Raw genomic sequence first — 18,109 nt, forward strand, 5'->3', positions numbered from 1 at the left:
TGACCATGAAAGAATGTGCAGATGTTAACCTGCAGTCCGAGAAAGAACAGAACTTGTAATTATCTTATGACCCTTGCACATTTCTGTCTTAACTGAAACTGACCCTTGCATATTTCTGTCTTAACTGAAACTGACCCTTGCATATTTCTGTCGTAACTGAAACTCAGTGCCTGATAAACATCTTGTTGAGTATGTATGTGTACGTGCAGAAGGGGCTATAAAAACCCCTGCAGTTTGTACAGAAGTTAGACTGCTGACATTCCACCATCGATGTGGCAAGTCTCCATACATGTAAATAAAGCTTTTATTTGCTTATCGAAATCGCTGTGTTTCTTCTGGCGAATGTTGGAAAAATAAGTGTTTTTCTTTTAACACAAAGACACCCATCTCTCCTTCAAAATGGAGAATATATAATCTTGGTATACACTGATTTTTATAAATCATGTGGTGAGCATGAAGCATCTTTCTTGTGTTCCTATCCAATCTATTCAACACATTTTGGGGCCAGTCAATTGCTCCAAAACTGTAAGTTAGGACAGGAAGAGCAAATTGGTTTATAGCTTGAATTTTGTTCCTAGATGTCAATGCTGTTTTCAGGATTAATTTAAGTTTTCTAAAGTATTCCTTACTAAGGTTTATTTGCATTTGTTCATGTTTTCTCATTGATCCTTCATCGGTTCCCAAATATTTATACACTCCTCCTTGCTCAAGTTCTTTTATATCACATTCTTGTCCAAAAGTGATGTTTTCTTGGGGCTGTAATTTTTCTGATTTAAAGGTTGCTTTTGCACATTTATCAAGACCAAATGACATTCTTATATCATCTGAAAAAGTTTTAACAACTTGCAGTTGTTTCTTTGCTTCCTCATCTGATGAGCTATACAGTTTTAAATCATCAACAAAGAGAAGCTGAGAAGTCTTTACACTTTGTTACTTTCTAGGAGCCAAATTATAGCCATGGCATAAGCTAGTAAGTAGACAGTTTAATGGATTAAAGGCAAGACAGAAGAATATCAGTGGTGACAAAGAGTCACCCTGTAATATCCCCTTTGAATTTTTATCCCTGGAATAATAATTTGTCCTTTATCATGGCTTAATTGCAAAGTCGTCTGCCACTGTTTCATGGCCACTGTAATATAGTTGATCAGTGTAGGGTGTATCTTATACATGTTTAAACACTCTTTTATCCATGAATGTTGGATACTACCAAATGCTTTTTTATAGTCAATCCATGCCATTCTTAGATTCTTCCCCTTTTTACAGTTCTCCACTATGACTTTGTTGAACAACAAATGATCCTTTGTTCCATATGATTTTCTTTTATTGCCATTTTGTTCTATTGCCATAATTGAGTTTTCTTCTAAATGACTATAAACTCTCTAGGCATCAATTCTAGTGTATAGTTTATATGTTGTCAGGAGGCAAGTTATTGGCCTATAATTTTTTAGGATAGCTTGCAGGTTCACCCTTAAATAGGAGCATTGTTTTTCCTGTTAGCCAGGTCTGTGTCTGTTCAGGGTGCACATATAAATAGTTCTTACTCAGGGCTAAATTTTCATGCAAAGATGTTAATACTTCTGCTTAGGTTGTCTGATTCTCTAATACTTTCTGATAACCCCAAGCATTCCCAGAGATAGTTGCCTCTAAATGCCCTATATACCTGAATAAGATCTCCTCTTAGACAGCTATCTGTAAGGGACCCTGTACAAGTTCAGATATTTTAGGCTTTCATAATAATTTTCACATCCATGGATGCCCTTGGTTTATTTCCACTGCACTCTTTCCAGCTTACTCATGCTTGTTTTCCTATAAGGTTTACATATTGTTATTCCATATTCAAGTTTGGGTCTAATGTAGCTAACAAACAATGACTTCATAATTTCTGATTTCCTATACTTTATTAATTTTTTTATACAAGCTATGAGTATATTGGGAAAAAGATGCTAAGGATGAAGCTACCAGGTAACAGGAAAAGTGGAAGGCCTAAGATAAGGTTTATGGATGTGGTGAGAGAGGACGTGCAGGTGGTTGGTGTGACAGAGCAAAATGCAGAGGACAGGAAGAAATGGTAACAGATGATCTGCTGTGGCAACCCCCTAATGGGAGCAGCCGAAAGAAGATGATGATGTTACTTCTAAAAACTATCATTAACCAGTTGGGTGATATGATTATAAAAACTGTAAGCTGGATCTACCCATATACCCAGGTCCTTAAATGAAAGTGCAGTTTTAATCACTGTGTGCTGTACAAAATATTCACCTTTCAGGTTATGTCTCTCAAATCTTATATGCTTAGTTATTGATGTATTTATGAGTGTATTATTCTCCTGTACCCAAATGGTCAATTTAGTCAGTTCTTTTGCAGACATGCCTTATCTATAACACATGTAATCAGTTAACCCAATTCCATGTCATCTGCATATAGACTATAAAACCACTCAGATGAAAAAGTTAGGTCTGAAAGATACACTCTAAACAAGTAAGGGCTTAGGACAGAGCCCTGTGGAACACCTAGACTGTAACCAAGAATGTCACCTGTCCAGTTGCTGTATTATACTTACCACATCCTATTTGTAAGCCATGCAGCTATCCATCTTATCAAGAGTACATCAATACCTAGTTGTTCTAATTTATTGATCAATGTTTTGTGTATGACCCTGTCAAATTCTGAAGTTAAATCTATATAAATTATATCACAGCACAATTTTTCATTCATAGCTGTTAATATATTGTTACATAAAATCATGTTACAGGTGGTAATAGATCTACTTTCAACATATGCATACTGATATATGGTTTCAAGTCCCAACCTATCCACTTCTGGCAATAACTTATTCAATATTATCAATTCCATTATTTTTCCACAACATGAAAGTAAACTTAAGGGTCTGTATGACTCTAGGTTTGTCCTACTCCACTTTCTCTTAAAGACAGGTTTAATAAGTGCACGTCTCCAATCTTGAGGAATCTCTCCATAAATATATTGCCTAGTAAATAATAGATAGAATGCTATGGTAAGTCCCTGCTGAAGTGTTCTCAAGTCATTATTGCTAATTCCATCTCTGCTCTGTGCTTTATTTGGATCCAGTTTATGCAGTCCTTTTTCAATATAATCTAATTTGATTCCAGTTTCTGCTGTTACCTGCATATCACTAGATCAATTTATCACCCCCTCTGTGGAGCCAACTGTTTTGCATAAGATTTTGTAAGTATATCTATAATCTGTTGTGTCTGAGAATAAATTTTAGAATCTACACACATTTTATCAATTTGTATGTTTTTACTCCTTCCACATCTTATGTATCTATAAAAAAATGTTTCCTATTATGCGCTATATGTTTATATTACACTTTATTCACATTTTCTTGATCTTGTCTCACTCTATGCTTAATTTGTTTGCCCAGCTTGTTTATTTCAGTTTTGAAAGTTGTAGTTTGACTTCTCTTCATGTTCTATTTTTTGTCTCTCACCATAATCAGGTATCTTGTTCTTATGGAAATATATCCCCCTGACATTGTATGCCTAGATGCTGATGTTAAACATTTTTTGTGATTTTTTTGCACTCAATTTCTCTTTCAAAACTTTCCACTTTCTATATGCATTTTTTCCACCGAACACATCACTCCAGTTAGTTTTGCATAATGACTGTTTTGCTTGCATATAAACTGTAATTAATCTTCTGTGCATCGGTTTAGATTTCAGTTTGTCAGAATTATCTCGCAACAAATTAATCTTTATATTATATCAATAGTGGTAAAACTTGACCTGAAGTAACAGTAATTTCTTTAAGAATACAAACAATGTCTAGTATGTTCCATTCCCTGTTATTTATGGTTTCAGTTTGTTTTAAAAGTTAGTGTGTATTGGTGCTTTAAGAGTTTTTATTAGAGGCGATGATGTATCATGTGATACTGGGGAGGGGTACAAAAGGATGGTATGTACTTTTAGTAATTTGATTATGATGAAGTAACTTGTTTACGAAAGCGCTTAATCCTGGTCTGCATTAAATTTATTTGCTCCTACATCTGCCTTTGTTTTTTTCTTTGGGACGGCTCTGCTGTTTGTGCTTTGGATACTTAGAGGTGATCTCTGCTTGACTTACAAAGTCATGTCTGACCCATCCTTGATAGAAATGCTACATCTAAAGAAATCCCAATCCCTCCATGCCTCACACTCCAGAAACCTCAACCTCATTACCACAATCAACAGAATGTGCTGGAGGGACAGGTTCATAACTCAGAGACTGCCCATGCTATGGAATAGACTTCCCATACATGTCAAACAGAGAAACTCACTGGCCCACTTCAAGAGAAGAGAAATCTTGATGAGTGGATGGGAAATAGAAAATTCGCCCCGGGGATCACTCCAGTGGCTCTACTCAACAGAGGCACTGGAAACTAAGGTCTGGTGGCTTGATGCCAGGGTAATCCTATGTGCTAGGCTTGTAAAGACTCCAGTGCCATTAGCCTAGTACACACCTATGAACCTATGAACATACAGGTCTTATATTTAAATAAGAATGATTCATAAGTTCATTAAAGTTGGTTTTGATTTTTAGAACTTTCAATATTCTCGATCATATGCATTCCGTACACATCATAGTATATGGGATTTTCTGATATATTTAGACTTGGTCTTGATACTCATGTTTCATTTAAGTAGTCGGATATTTATTAAGAACAACATACACAACAGTTTATTGTTTTTAAGATTTGTGAACTTGGCATTTGATTGGACATTTCAATTTTATGCAATTGTGACGTGAGTAGACGTTACCTATTTAATTGTTAATTGATTAATTATGGCTTGCTAATGTCTGATGAAGCATCTTTATAAGGATGTGAAGGTGCATACTGTTTGTATAAATACATTTTATTTTATTTTATTTACAACCCTGTGCTGTGTTTGTTCCGATTTAGTTTCTTGATGATGCTGTCCATCCTGATGTTTCTATGTATTAAAGAATCTAAACGAAATACCCCGTATGCTTGTCATGTATGTTAGAGAGGGACTTGTGACATGGTATCAGAAGTGGCATGTCTGCAGGACATGGTACCAGAAGTGGCCTGCCTAAAAAGACTTAAGGCTAGGATGGAATCCAAATTCTTCAGTTGAGTTCGAGGGGCACCCGATTGGAACTGGAAGAATATAGAGGAGTGAATCATCCATACAATATACATACTTCGCAAAACAGGTCAGAAATGAATTTCAGATGTTAAAACTTGCTCAGCACTATTTTATTCTCAAAATATGAAACAAGGCATTCAGAACATATTCACATAAACCGATATGTCAGATATTGATAAAAATATTCGAATTACTACAGAAAATGTTCGAAATGAAGTCCGAATTGCATAAAACAAATAAAATAAGAGGAAAGGAACACATTTTTGCTAAGCACATATTTTTCGTATTAATCAAGGATATCCGAGTTATCAGAAGTGTATAAAGTGTTTGCATGCTTGTGCAGTATTACAGTAAAGTTATTTCACAAAATACAGCCATTACAAAGCATATTTCACAAAGTACATTATTTTGAAGAGTTTATTGTGCATTTGAATGTTGTTACATCTCACAGAACAGTTTGTTCATACATAATTACAAGGGCCATATTTTCAGTATGTTTGTACATACTTTGTGGTTATGGCAGATGGATTTTGAAAACACAGTGCACTTGTGTTCAATAGTAATATTGCTGAGAACTGAGGAGTGTTTGAGCAAGAGTACGACATTTTCATGCAGGCTGCATTTTCTGATAGATGATTGTACAAAGGTATTTATTCTACTTAATTTAGCTGAGTCAGAAGCCATAGAAAGGGAACGTTAATTTGTGTATACACCTGCTATCTATACAGAAGAGGGGGAAACCATCATATTGTTGTACAGGCTGAGTCAAGGGAGGACCCTGGGTGCTTAAAATGTAAATTCAGAACAATTCAAATTTTATTTTCACACAGACAAGCTTATCGTGATCTGATGAAGTTTCCATTGGGGAAAGAAAGTGCTTGTCTGTGTGAAAATAAACTTTGAATTGTTCTGTTTCATCTTCTTTTTTATCTTGAGCATTTTTGCAGCAGATTAACATTACTTGTGTTACTTTGGATGGTGCTACTGCTTGCTTCAACCTGAAGACTGTTCCATTTGTGAATGCATGTTTTGTTCTTCTGGTTTGTCTTCAGTGTCTACAATTTTATATTTTAGTATTAAAGATGATGCTGTGAGAAAGATTTTGCTTCATGACAGTGACTTAACTTTGAATAAGGCCACTGAGATTTGTCAGATATGAGCTCACAGTAAAGCACACAAATATGCTTAGAAATGAGAGCAGCTCTAGAAGGCACAGTGATAAAACTCATGTTGATAGTATGTGGCACATAGTTAAAAAAAAACACGCCCAAGCACATGGCAGCAATTGTAGCCCCTGCAGCACTCACTGGTAAACCTCAGAGCTTTCCAGCAAATTACAGAGTTCACACAGTCTCAGTGAAACAGAAGAGTGAGTCAGCAAACTCAAAGCTTGGGCCCCCACTTAATTTCATTGCCAACTGTCGTAATTGTGGTGGAAATCATGAATCTAAAAGGGAAAAACGTTTAGCTTTTGTTCAGCAATGCCACAAATTAAATAAATGGAATAATCTCAAAAGGTTTTGCAAATCAAAAGGCCCATATTCTGTTATTAAGCGGGAACATTTTAAGAAATGAGTTGATCAATTAGAAAGCTGCAACCCTACTTTTTATGTTGATGGTGTGTCAGTGCTTCATGAAACAGTCAGTGTAGTAGATTTAAGGGCAAAGAATGAGGTATTTTGTACTGTTTGGATAAATGGCAAACTTACAGAGCTCAAAGTTGACACAGCACCCAACTGCAATGCTATGTCAGCAGAAACATTTGCTAGAGTTTCTCATGGTGAAAGGCTTGATTTGGCAAGGTGTACAAAACTTGTTGCTTATAAGTTCATAAGTTCATAGATAAGTACTAGGCTAGCTGTCCTTATGTGCCATTTTAAGCCTAGCCAAATTCCCTTGATAATCTGGTGTGAGAGGTAAACACCTTAATCATTTTATGGAGGTGAAGAAATTCAAACCGAAGGCTCAGTAATGCTTTCATGCTACTCTGCTGGAAGACGTTATGACTTATTATTTTATGTGGTCAAGAGACATGTTCAGTCATTATTAGGGCTAAGAGACAGTTTGAAAATAAGACTGCTTTCATTTAACAAGGAAGTCCACCAAATTAGCTTGAAAGACCACTACTCTAATTTTGCTCAGTACATTTTTTCTACCTATGCTGATCTTTTCAAAGACAAATTAGGGAAGCTTCCAGTTGTGTGCTCCATGAAGCTAGACACAGATGTCAGTCCAGTTATAATGCCAGCTCAAAAAGTTCCAATAGCTGTGCAGGACAGAGTCAAAGCTGATCTAGATAAAATGGTGCAACAAGGTGTGATTTGTCCAGTTAGTTCTGCAACTCCAACTGAATGGGTATCTTAAATGGTGGTAACTCATAAGAAAAGCTCAGATGACATCAGAATATGTATTGATCCATGAGATTTGAACAAAGCACTAAAAAGACCTCATAATCCAATCCACACAGTCAAAGAATTTGCAACCCTTATGCCAAATGCCACTATTTTTCTCTCTTAGATGCAAATAATTCATTATGGCAAATTCAGCTTGACAAAAAATCCTCACTGCTCACTACTTCAGTACTCCGTTTGGCAGGTACAGATTTTTGAGAATGCCATTTGGTATAAATTCTGTAAGTGAAGTCTTTCAACGTGCAATGGAGAAACTTTTTTCTGGGTATCTTTGTGCTATTATAGTAGACATACTAGTAGGAGGTCATGATGAAACAGAGCATGACAGAATCTTCAGAAAAGTTTAAGAAAGGGCACGTCAAGTGAATCTTATGCTCAACCTACACAAATACAAATTCAGGCTACAAGAAGTTACTTATGTTGGTCATTTATTTACTAGTACAGGCCTATGACCAGACCCTTCTAAACAAGCAGTCATTCTCCAGATTCCAGCTCCAGACAATGTTCATGACCTGCAACATTTTCTTGCCATGGTCATCTACCTAGGCAAGTTTATTCCAGACTTCAGCCAACTATCAGCACCACTCAGAGAGCTAACACAAAAATGTATCATGGTCTTGGTTAGAGCAACACCAAAGAGCATTTGATGTCCTGAAACAAAGAATTATTAGCCCACCAACTGTCAGATACTGTGATGTTCACAGGACAGTCACTCTTTCATATGATGCTTCGAAATTTGGTCTTGCTGCAGTCATACTACAACAGGATCAATTTGTTGCCTATGCATCGAGAACTCTGACCCAAACTGAAATGCAGTACACCCAGATCAAGAAAGAGCTTTTGGCAATTGTGTTTGCATGTTTGAAGTTCCATGATTATGTTTATGGTAGATCTATCCAGATTGAGACAGACCACCAACCTGTAGTCACTGTCTTAAGAAAGCCTATGTATTCAGCTCCAGCCAGACTGCAACATATGATGCTAAGATTGCAAAAGTATGATTTCACTCTTATCTACAAGAAAGGCAAACTTCTTTTATCTTGCTAATATGTTATCCAGATCGCTCACACACCACAGAACAGCATATGAATGAGAACCTTGATTTTGAAGTCATGGAAGTGAGAGCAAAAGTCTAAGTGAATCCGTAAATGTCGACACATATTGTGCGAACCGGCATTACAGCGAACGTCCAAAACCGCAAATTTGGAAATGTCGAATTACCATGGTTGGCCCGTCTGTGGTATAGCTCCATAAGGTAAGTGTGCGATAGTTACGGGCCTTTGGGTTAGGGTGCGGGTTAAAGTAAGTGCATAGATAGTTAATGAATGTAAGATTTAGTGTAGGGTTAGAAGTAAGGTTTTGTTAAATGTATGTGGATTATTTATTTTGTTTGTGTATATTTTTGTAGGGGAAGTGTGCAGTAGTTATGGACCTTAGGGTTAGGGAGGAGTTAAGGATAGTGCATAGATAGTTGTGTATGTGGGGTTTAGTCTACGGTTAGAAGTAGGGTTTTGGTGCTTTACTTTAGGGTTAGAAGTAGGGTTTGGTTAGTGTATGCATGTGGTTTATTTATTTTGTTTGGGTAGGTAGTCTGTAGCGGGTAGTGGGATCGGCCGACTATGACAGTTCGAGATTTAAAATTTTGCGGTTTATTGCATTCAGTATTCTTGTGGTTTGCGCAATTCATGTCGGTCTTTTGGTATTCGCTCAAAAGGAGTTTTGCTGTGGTAATATAGACCCATTTTCCATACAGAGATGAGATTTTATCTGACAAAGGTATCATTATGAAAGGTCTGAAAGTAATTGTTCCAAAGTCCTTGCAACAAGAATACATTACTATCTTGCATCATGGTCACACAGGAACCGACTGTACCAAAAGAAGGGCAAGAGGACTAGTATTTTGGTGTTCTATGTCACAAGACATTGAGAGAGTACTTGCATCTTTTTCCATGTGTAATAGTACAAAGTCATATCAGCAGAAAGAACCACTTCAGCTAAACCAGATTCCTGAACTACCTTGGTCGACAGTAGCCACTGACACTGTCGAGTGGAACCGTCAATATTATTTGGTGCTAGTAGACTCTTACTCCAAAGGGTTTGACATTAACCTACTTCCTAACCTAGCGTCCAGTACTGTCATTGCTAAGATGAAACATCATTTTGCAGTACTTGGTCATCCACACAAAGTTATTTCTGACAATCGCATGCAGTTTACAAGCCAACAGTTCAAAAGATTTGCTGGAGAATGGGACTTTACTCATGTCACAAGTAGCCCTTACTACCCACAGTCAAATGGTTTGGCACAACATGCAATTCAAAGTGCAAAACAGTTACTAGAGAAGTCAGAATGAGATAATAATGATGTTTGCCTGAATCTCATTAATCTCAGAAATGCTCCTTATGATAAACATCTGGGTTCACCAGCTCAGAGACTTCCGTCAAGACAAACTAGAACCACATTACCGATCAGTAGCCAATTGTTGGTTCCATGTGATAAGAACAACACGTCAGTGAAAGCCAATCTGCTGAAGAAGCGTTTAACCCAGAAGTCCTTCTATGATAAAATCAGCAAACCGCTCAATCCATTACGAGAAGGAGAAGTGGTAAGGATACAGACATCCAGAAATTATGATTGGACTGGTGTAGTGAAGAGTATTTGCCCAGAGTCTAAATCATACATTGTGGGATCACAAGGAGCATAATCTAGGTGGAATCAGAAACATTTGAACATTTGGGCTTCGCCCTGGTGACCAAACCACACCATCCGTGGGTAAATCCAGCATTGCCCACACCCAGGCATGGGTTATTGCTTAAATATCTGCTGTAAATATTCTCTTCCCTGATCTTGACAAATGCATGCCATCCTGTCTAAACATGTGTGCCCAAAACTAGGCTTGGATGCTCTACACATTTCCCTTTTTTTAAAACGGGACATTTTTCCATGTAGGTAATTACCCCAAACAACTGTTCATTCACAGGGACCTGACTATTCTTTCTATATGTGATTTGTGAAAAATATGCCCTAACACCAGTACAAGCTATACTGATGTAAGAGGGCTATAAATTACCTACTAACAGAGTCTTTGCAGATGAGATCATTTGTACTGACATAAATGAAAACAGATCCATACTTCCTTACATTAAGGTGTCCCAAGGCTTGTCTCACATCTTCTGTTTTTGCTCCTAGCAAGCATAACACTATTCGATGTTCATTATCTTCTTTGTAAATGTAAGTGTCAGTTCCTCTAACAACAGAATCTCCAGTTATATGAATACCTTTTCTGACCAGATCTGAAGAATCTTCAACTTCAAATGCAATAATATCTACTCTATCAATTGTTACAGAGAAATGATAATCATCACCATCAGTCTCATTAATCCCACTGTTTTCATTGTGTATTAAATTTGCAAGCATACAGTTCTCATCCAGCTGACTTTGTACATCCACGGCTTGAGCCATGCAGTCAACATCTGTCTCTTCTTTTTTCTTACAGTAATATTCTTCAATCCTTTCACATTCAATTTTGATTTTTTCCTTTTTACTGCCCCTTGCCTCTTTTTTCTACTTTCTCTTTTGGAGAAATTATGCCTTTTTCTGTAGACTTAAGGTTTTCTGATAAAAAAAATGTTATAATTCCCTGTAATCTGTATGTTACATAACGCAGTGTCCTTTTTAGTAAATATTCTCTTTACTTTACAGACATTAATCAGTTGTTTTCTTCCTTATTTGTTGTGAACGTCTTTCTTTCTTTCTTTATTTCCCTCTAAGCACTCTGAATCATCAGATTGATGAATACTTGCATCCAGAATTCCAGCGTTGTCAGGGGCACCGTCTTGTTTCAAGGGGTTGAATGCTCTTTACAGACAATAGATACATCATTTGCCTAAATGTGTTCTAGTTGCTCTTGGCCTAAGATTATTTATCTCACCAGTCCAGTCATTAATATATGCAACAACAGTTCTCCAAGCAGTGCCAATTGCACAAGTGCAATCGTCATCGATAAGTCTAGATTTACTTCTAATAATGGTAAGCAAATCATCCGACTTTTTAAATAAGGAACACAGATCACCAGTGTTTTCAGGTGTTAAAATGTGCATAGCATTTATTACACTCTACAAGATATTTGTGCTATAGCAAATTACTAATAGCATACTCATTTAAGGAATCCATATTCAGTTTCAAACAAATAAAAAATTAGAAAAGAATAGAATACTAAAAATCAGTAACCGCAGAACTCAGAGAACTTAAATTCTATAAGAAAAATCACACAAGCAATATACAACTAAGTACTTAAGTACAGTAAAGTTGTTGTGACTGTACAAGTTCTGAAAGTTAGACAAAAGCTGTAATTCCTTTACTATTGTTCACAATCGCAGTTCTTTTTAACAGTAAAGATCAATAAATCACAAAACAAGATAGGATGAAAATTAAAGGTAAAACAACAAATTATAAATCAAAGTAAATCTTATTGTCTACAAGCTATCACTTCCTTCCTACAAGCAGTGAAACACAGTGGTAAAAATAAAATATAAATTCAAATAAAACTTCTCTTACCAGTTACTTTACAGAAACCCACTGGCATTTGTTGTCACCAGTGGTGACTGTTCTTCCTTTTTTAAGTTATCAAGAGGCATAAGACAAGGATGCCCAGTTTCCCCTTTATTATTTGCATTGGTTACCCGAGATTTGGCCTCTTATCTAGATATAAAGGTAGCTTTGTTTACAAAATCTAATATGCTTCAGGAACTGTCTTATCTTCATGGTTTGCAGATGATGGGATATATGGGTCAGAGACACAAGCAATGCTATTCCTTTTATATTAACGTTATTAAACAATTTGCCACTGTTTCGTGGATAAAACTGAATCTGACCAAGCTTGTTCAATTCCCTATAAATACAGCATGTTTCACTCCGAGACTTAATCTTTTTGTCTAACGGAATCTGGAGAGCCACTGAATGTAAATATCTGGATATTGTTATGAAATGCCCATCTAAGAACATGCTGAATAAAAATTGTAAGATTTTAGATGAACATGTAAAAGACAGTATGCTAAGTTGGAGACCTTTAAATTTACACTTTTGGCACAGAGTGTAAGCAATCAAAATGCTGTTGTTGCCTAAAGCACCATTTAACTTCGTCACCTACCCAATATGGTTTATCCATGATGGCCAAAGAAAATACAGAAACGTTTTATGCAACTGCTATGGGAGAAAAAACCAGCCAGGATAGACTGTAGAGCTTTGATGATATCCAAACTGCTAGGGTGCCCTAGGAAGTCTGGGAATTCCTAGTATGATAACTTATGCAAAAGCTGTTCCTGGCTGTCAGATCAGATAGAAGACTGCTGTGGTTTTCAGCGTAGCTTGAAGTTATATATTCAGTGCATGCTGTGGCCTATGGAAGAGATGCAAACAAGGTTTGGAACCCTGGGACCTGAAGGCATGGTGAGTTAAACACAACTCAAAAGTTTTCCATTCTGGTGGCAAGATGAACAAGAATGGAGTTCAATAGTGGATTTCAGATTGGTCATATCCCACTTATTTTGATACATCTGGATTAAAAACAAAATGATATATGTGTATCATGGTTAGAATATGGATTTCTCAAAGCTTAATTGCTCAGTCAGACTATTCTGGTGGAAGTATCTTTAACAAATATTTTACAAAATAATTCATTCTTTTATTATTACATCCATAAGCCCAGTTTTCCAAAAATGTGTCCCATTAAATTAGCTACATTATACCTCTTTTTTAGGAGAATTTTCAAGTTCAAAACAAAACTGTCTTAGGCAATGCTGGTCTGACTTGGTGGGTGGAACCCTAAGCAAGGAAGATTGGTTTGAAATTCTTAAAGGTTGAAATATTCCTGTTCTCTCATTTTGCATCTTTTATTTATTTTTTTAAGATTATAAATGTATGGTAGCATTTTACAAAAAAATTGAAATGCAGATGTTGGATAAACACTTTAAGTTGCTGGAGATGCAGGACTGAAGGTACATATTATTATCACATAATTTGGGACCCTTGTGTTGTACAGTAAGATTGGACTAAACTTTACCATGTGTTGGCAAATGCAAACAGATCTCCTAGATTCCTCCTAGAAAGATATATTGATGCCTAGTGAATTTACCTGGTTAGGAAATAAATAATAAACAATGCGTCATAGTAAACACTTTGCTGATAAGTGGCTGTACTGAGTATCATAGTTCAAAACTCTGTTCCTGTTCATTGCACTAGTATTTTGCAGAAATCTGTAATATGATTACAGGTTCATATCAATCTGAATGCAACAAATGGATTTTAAAAACTTTGTGGTTGACAAAGCCTTTTCACATTCCTAATACAAGAAGCTGTTTCAGCCTTATTATTGCTACGTGCAAACTTGTGGAGAGCTCCTTGTTTTCTTAATGTAGTTACCATCTTCTGTAGTCAGCAAAATGAGTCATAAAGTAAAATATAAAAAGAATCACTGCCACTAAATCATTAAACCAAATTAATAAATACTTACAGTTGTTTCAGGGCACTGGGCATTTTGTATTTCATTCTAGAGGGAAAAAAATAAGAAGAAGACATGTCTGGCTTGTTAAGAGATTAAAGTTATTACATTTCTATGTTTTCCACTTCTAGTAGCAGTTAACAAAAAAAAAGGACAATTTCTCATTTAATTTAAGTACAGAGAAATATAGAGCCATCAAAGTATCACACATTTCTGGTATTTCCAATTTAACTACAGAAATATTTCAAGCAGAAAGAATACAGTTGCAAATTAAATTATGCTAGCTAAAAGGTATGACTGTCAGTTGAAGAAATAAAATCACCACAGATATGAGTATGACAGAGTAGATCCGATTAGTGGTAAAAGCTGAGATGTTCCTTCCTTTCTGAAATGATCACCAGCAAGATGAACTTTTGAGATTTACTATTACAACAAAGGAAGGATGAATGGTCATTTCTGGAGCAGGTATTCACCTTCTAGAAAGGCGGGTACCTCACTGTTTATTGGGAATTTTAATATTTGCCCTAGCTAAGACAGACATACAGAAAGCAAGAAGGCACTCAGACCTAATGTAAACAAAGGGACTTTGATGGGTTTTCCTGTAAATTCAGCTTTTTTGTTGCACCTGAAAAATGTTGAGGGCAAAGTTAGACAGAGCAAACTATTTCCCCTTTTCTACATTTCATGTGAATTTCTTTACTGACAACCAGATAGAAAACATTAGAAGGTCAAGACTTAGGTTATTATTAGTAATATCTGATGGTAGAACAGATAATACTGTTGTGGAAAAAACATTAATTTTAATAATATAAATCTGTTGGTCTTTTATTACATTTTCTTTTGTTCCTGTTATGGAATTCTAAAGGAGAGGAATGTGTATCAGCTAACTCAATACTATTTTATATAATTAAGAAAAATATTGCCCTGTCATAAAATTTTGAGGACAGAATCTTATCTAGTAAATTTAATCAACACATGGAATACCACTGTCTAACAGTTCTATGTTTGTAATCGGTATATTAAGTATAAAATCTTAAAAAGAAAATCTTTAATATTTTTTGGAAGAAAACAGTACATGTATGATCTTTGGCCATATGGAATAGCCAAATGAAGGCTTGGAGAAAATAATATGTGTTCATTTTTTAATACATAAAAAAATGTGCAAAATTTCCTGTTTTGTACCACCCTAATAGTAAGTGTGAAAAAATTCCACTAATGGATGGATTAAATGAGCTCTCCTCAGAGATCTATTGTTATGGTAAGTACCTTACAGACAGCTGTACTATCATCTCCACAGATTGTCAGTATAACAGTAAATCATGATATCTGGATGCATTTTCAAGCAGTGGTATATTTTTCTAGGTGGTGGATTATGTAAAAAAATCATTTAGACAGTTATATTAACAATGTGTCTTAAACCACTACCGGTTATGTAAATAAACCCAATATATGCATGTCATCATTAGGGTACTGATGACAAATATCAAGTCAAGAAAAGATAGCATTAGACTTGAATGTATAAGTTATCTAAACTATGTCTGAAAACAGTATTAGTATAAATATTCTACTATGAAACTGGAAAACATGAAAAAGCATGTTTTGATATGGGTCCTGAATGAATTTATAAATTACAGAGATGCAGTAAAGACAGGAGTATTGCAATAATTACCTAGGTTTTAATAGAACACTTTATTCAAAGTGCTGTTGGTAATAACAGCCAGGCATATGGATATATCATTAAATTCTTACTGCAGTTACATCCATAGGTACCTGCCAAGCATGTATGTTTGTTGAAGTCAGAATATAAATGCCTTCAGTATGAGTGGATGCAAGAGAATACAGCAAGGATCGGAATCTCTGAACTGCATTTGCCAACAAAACCCTGCTGAAAAAACACTTTTTAAGTGTATTTGCAGGGGGGCGCACTCCCTGATGTGGGGGGTAAGCCTTCCATACCCCGGTCTTATATATACAAAGTCCATGGTTGCACCAATTCAAAAAAGGGGAAAATTCCCCCAAAAGTACACCACTTCCCACACAACTCAGTAACAGTGACTTCATATAGAGACATTTGTTTTGTTGATGGGTTGAACCTCGGGCAATTGAAGCTCAAGCGTTCGATCTTTGTCCAACAAGGAGTATGTTATGCCTCTAGATATCAACTTCCAGAATCCAGAATTCAGGGCTATAATCATCAATGTGACTTGCCATAACTAACGAATACACTTCATACTTAGCCAATACTTTGGGTTCCATAAAACAATGACTCAAAATTTAAGGCCTTTACATGGAGGGTTTGTCATCTTATTTGTGTTTGTAGCCGTCACGATGACTTGTCTATGCAAGATCAGGACTACAACACATAAATGTAGTTAGCCGTATACTGTTCAAATCTCCTGTAGATATCTGGGCCTAATCAACTCTCAGAAAAGTGCATGGGTGAGTATAGCACAAAATATATTCTTTTTAATGTGTGTGAAACCTAGTGCCAGTATATATTTAATTGGGTCTACTTCTAATTACCTATATACCACTTACCAGAATCTCACTAGCTCGAGATGACAACACCGAACATTCACTTAAACAAACATTCACATCACCAGAATTTTAAACAGGGAAAGGAGGTAGCTGGCCAACATAGGGAAATTTGTTCTTTTCCCCACTACATTGTGATCTTGGAGTTGGTATATATATATATATATATATAGCTGGGGGTGTGTGAGGGGTGAAGTCTCCCCACCTGGGTGGGTTTGGCATACTTTGGTGTGCTTGTTGCTGAATGTTGGCCAACTGCCTCCTTTCCCTGTTTAAAATTCTAGTGATATGAATGTTTGTTTAAGTGAACATTCAGTGTTGTCATCTCGATCTAATGAGAATCAGGTAAGTGGCATTTCGGCAATTAGAAGTAGACCTATTTAAATTTATGCCACAAAGGATGTTTTCCTAGTGAAAATCTGATGGGGGATCTCAATATCCCTTCTCATTTATTTTTGGTTTTCAGAAATATTCTAGGCCTTGACTTAGTAGATAGATGATAAAACTTGAATGGCACCTTCCAGGGCACCACACTTTGTCCCATGTATCCCCTGAGTAACTCCCTAAAACCTGTCAATAGGTAAGGAACAACATAGCCCAGACTTATTTGCAGATAATGCCACCATCAAAACTTATCAATAAGAAGGGTGAAGGCCAGCTTCACCACCCTTATTTCTGTGTGCAGACCCTAACACTAATTTACTCCCCTAACCCCAGCCTTGTACAATACAGTACTAAAGGGTCTATATTGCTAGACTAAAAGATTAGAAGTGCGAATGTATGTACATCGACACATTAAGGTCGATGTACATACAGAGTGAAACACCTAAAGGGCGAAAACTGGAACACCTAACGTGTTTCTTAGCCAGCATCACGGTGGTGAGGATAAGGAAATATATCCTCTTTCCCACTTTAGTGCAGTCTCAGAGTTGGTATATTTAAGTAGAGGGGTGTGGGGGTGCAGGGGGGCTTGCCCCCCTGCAAAAGCTAATTAATTTAATATTTTAGTTTAAATTTTACTTACCTGTGTGGCACATTCTGATGATGAAACATGTTCGGCATTCTGGCTTTTGCCTTTTAGGTGTTTCGCTCTGTATGTACATCGACCTTTATGTGTCGCTATACATACATTCGCTATTTAGTCCTTTTGAGGTTTTAATATAGACCCAAATTTAACAACTTTGTTATAGCATTGTTCAAGTTTTGATTTTTTGTGATACCTAAAGGTGTGTATGGATGGGAGTGCCGTAAAGAAATGTGGGGAGGAGATAAATAGTGGCAAGCGTAGCTTTGGTTGTGTCATTGAGAAAGTTATTGGTTCTATAAAACACCCCTAGTTTTTGATGAGTTTTTCATATGCAATTTTGTAAATGAGATGTAATTTAGAATTATAATACACTATCATCTCTAATAATTTGCTATGAGAAGTGACTTCAGTGATTCTATTATCAAAAGACAGGACTTTATTTTTTTTTTCATGGAAAAGGATTTAGGGAAATATGTAGTAGTTTTTTAGGGTTAAGCATAAGTTGTGAGTTAT

The 18,109-nt window shown here is 36.1% G+C and overlaps 1 protein-coding gene across 1 annotated transcript in view; it reads right to left on the reverse strand.

The window, feature by feature from the left end:
- LOC122809759 (histo-blood group ABO system transferase-like) overlaps window positions 1-18,109 on the reverse strand; it is a 407,052-nt gene that overhangs the window by 120,706 nt on the left and 268,237 nt on the right. The window contains exon 6 of the mRNA XM_044081483.1: window positions 14,047-14,082. Coding sequence (XP_043937418.1) covers window positions 14,047-14,082 — 36 coding nt within the window. The remainder of the gene's footprint in view (window positions 1-14,046; window positions 14,083-18,109) is intronic.

This window comes from Protopterus annectens, chromosome 8.part0 (genome assembly GCF_019279795.1).
Source record: "Protopterus annectens isolate FY-2018-M chromosome 8.part0, PAN1.0, whole genome shotgun sequence".
NCBI classification, from domain to species: Eukaryota; Metazoa; Chordata; order Ceratodontiformes; family Protopteridae; genus Protopterus; species Protopterus annectens.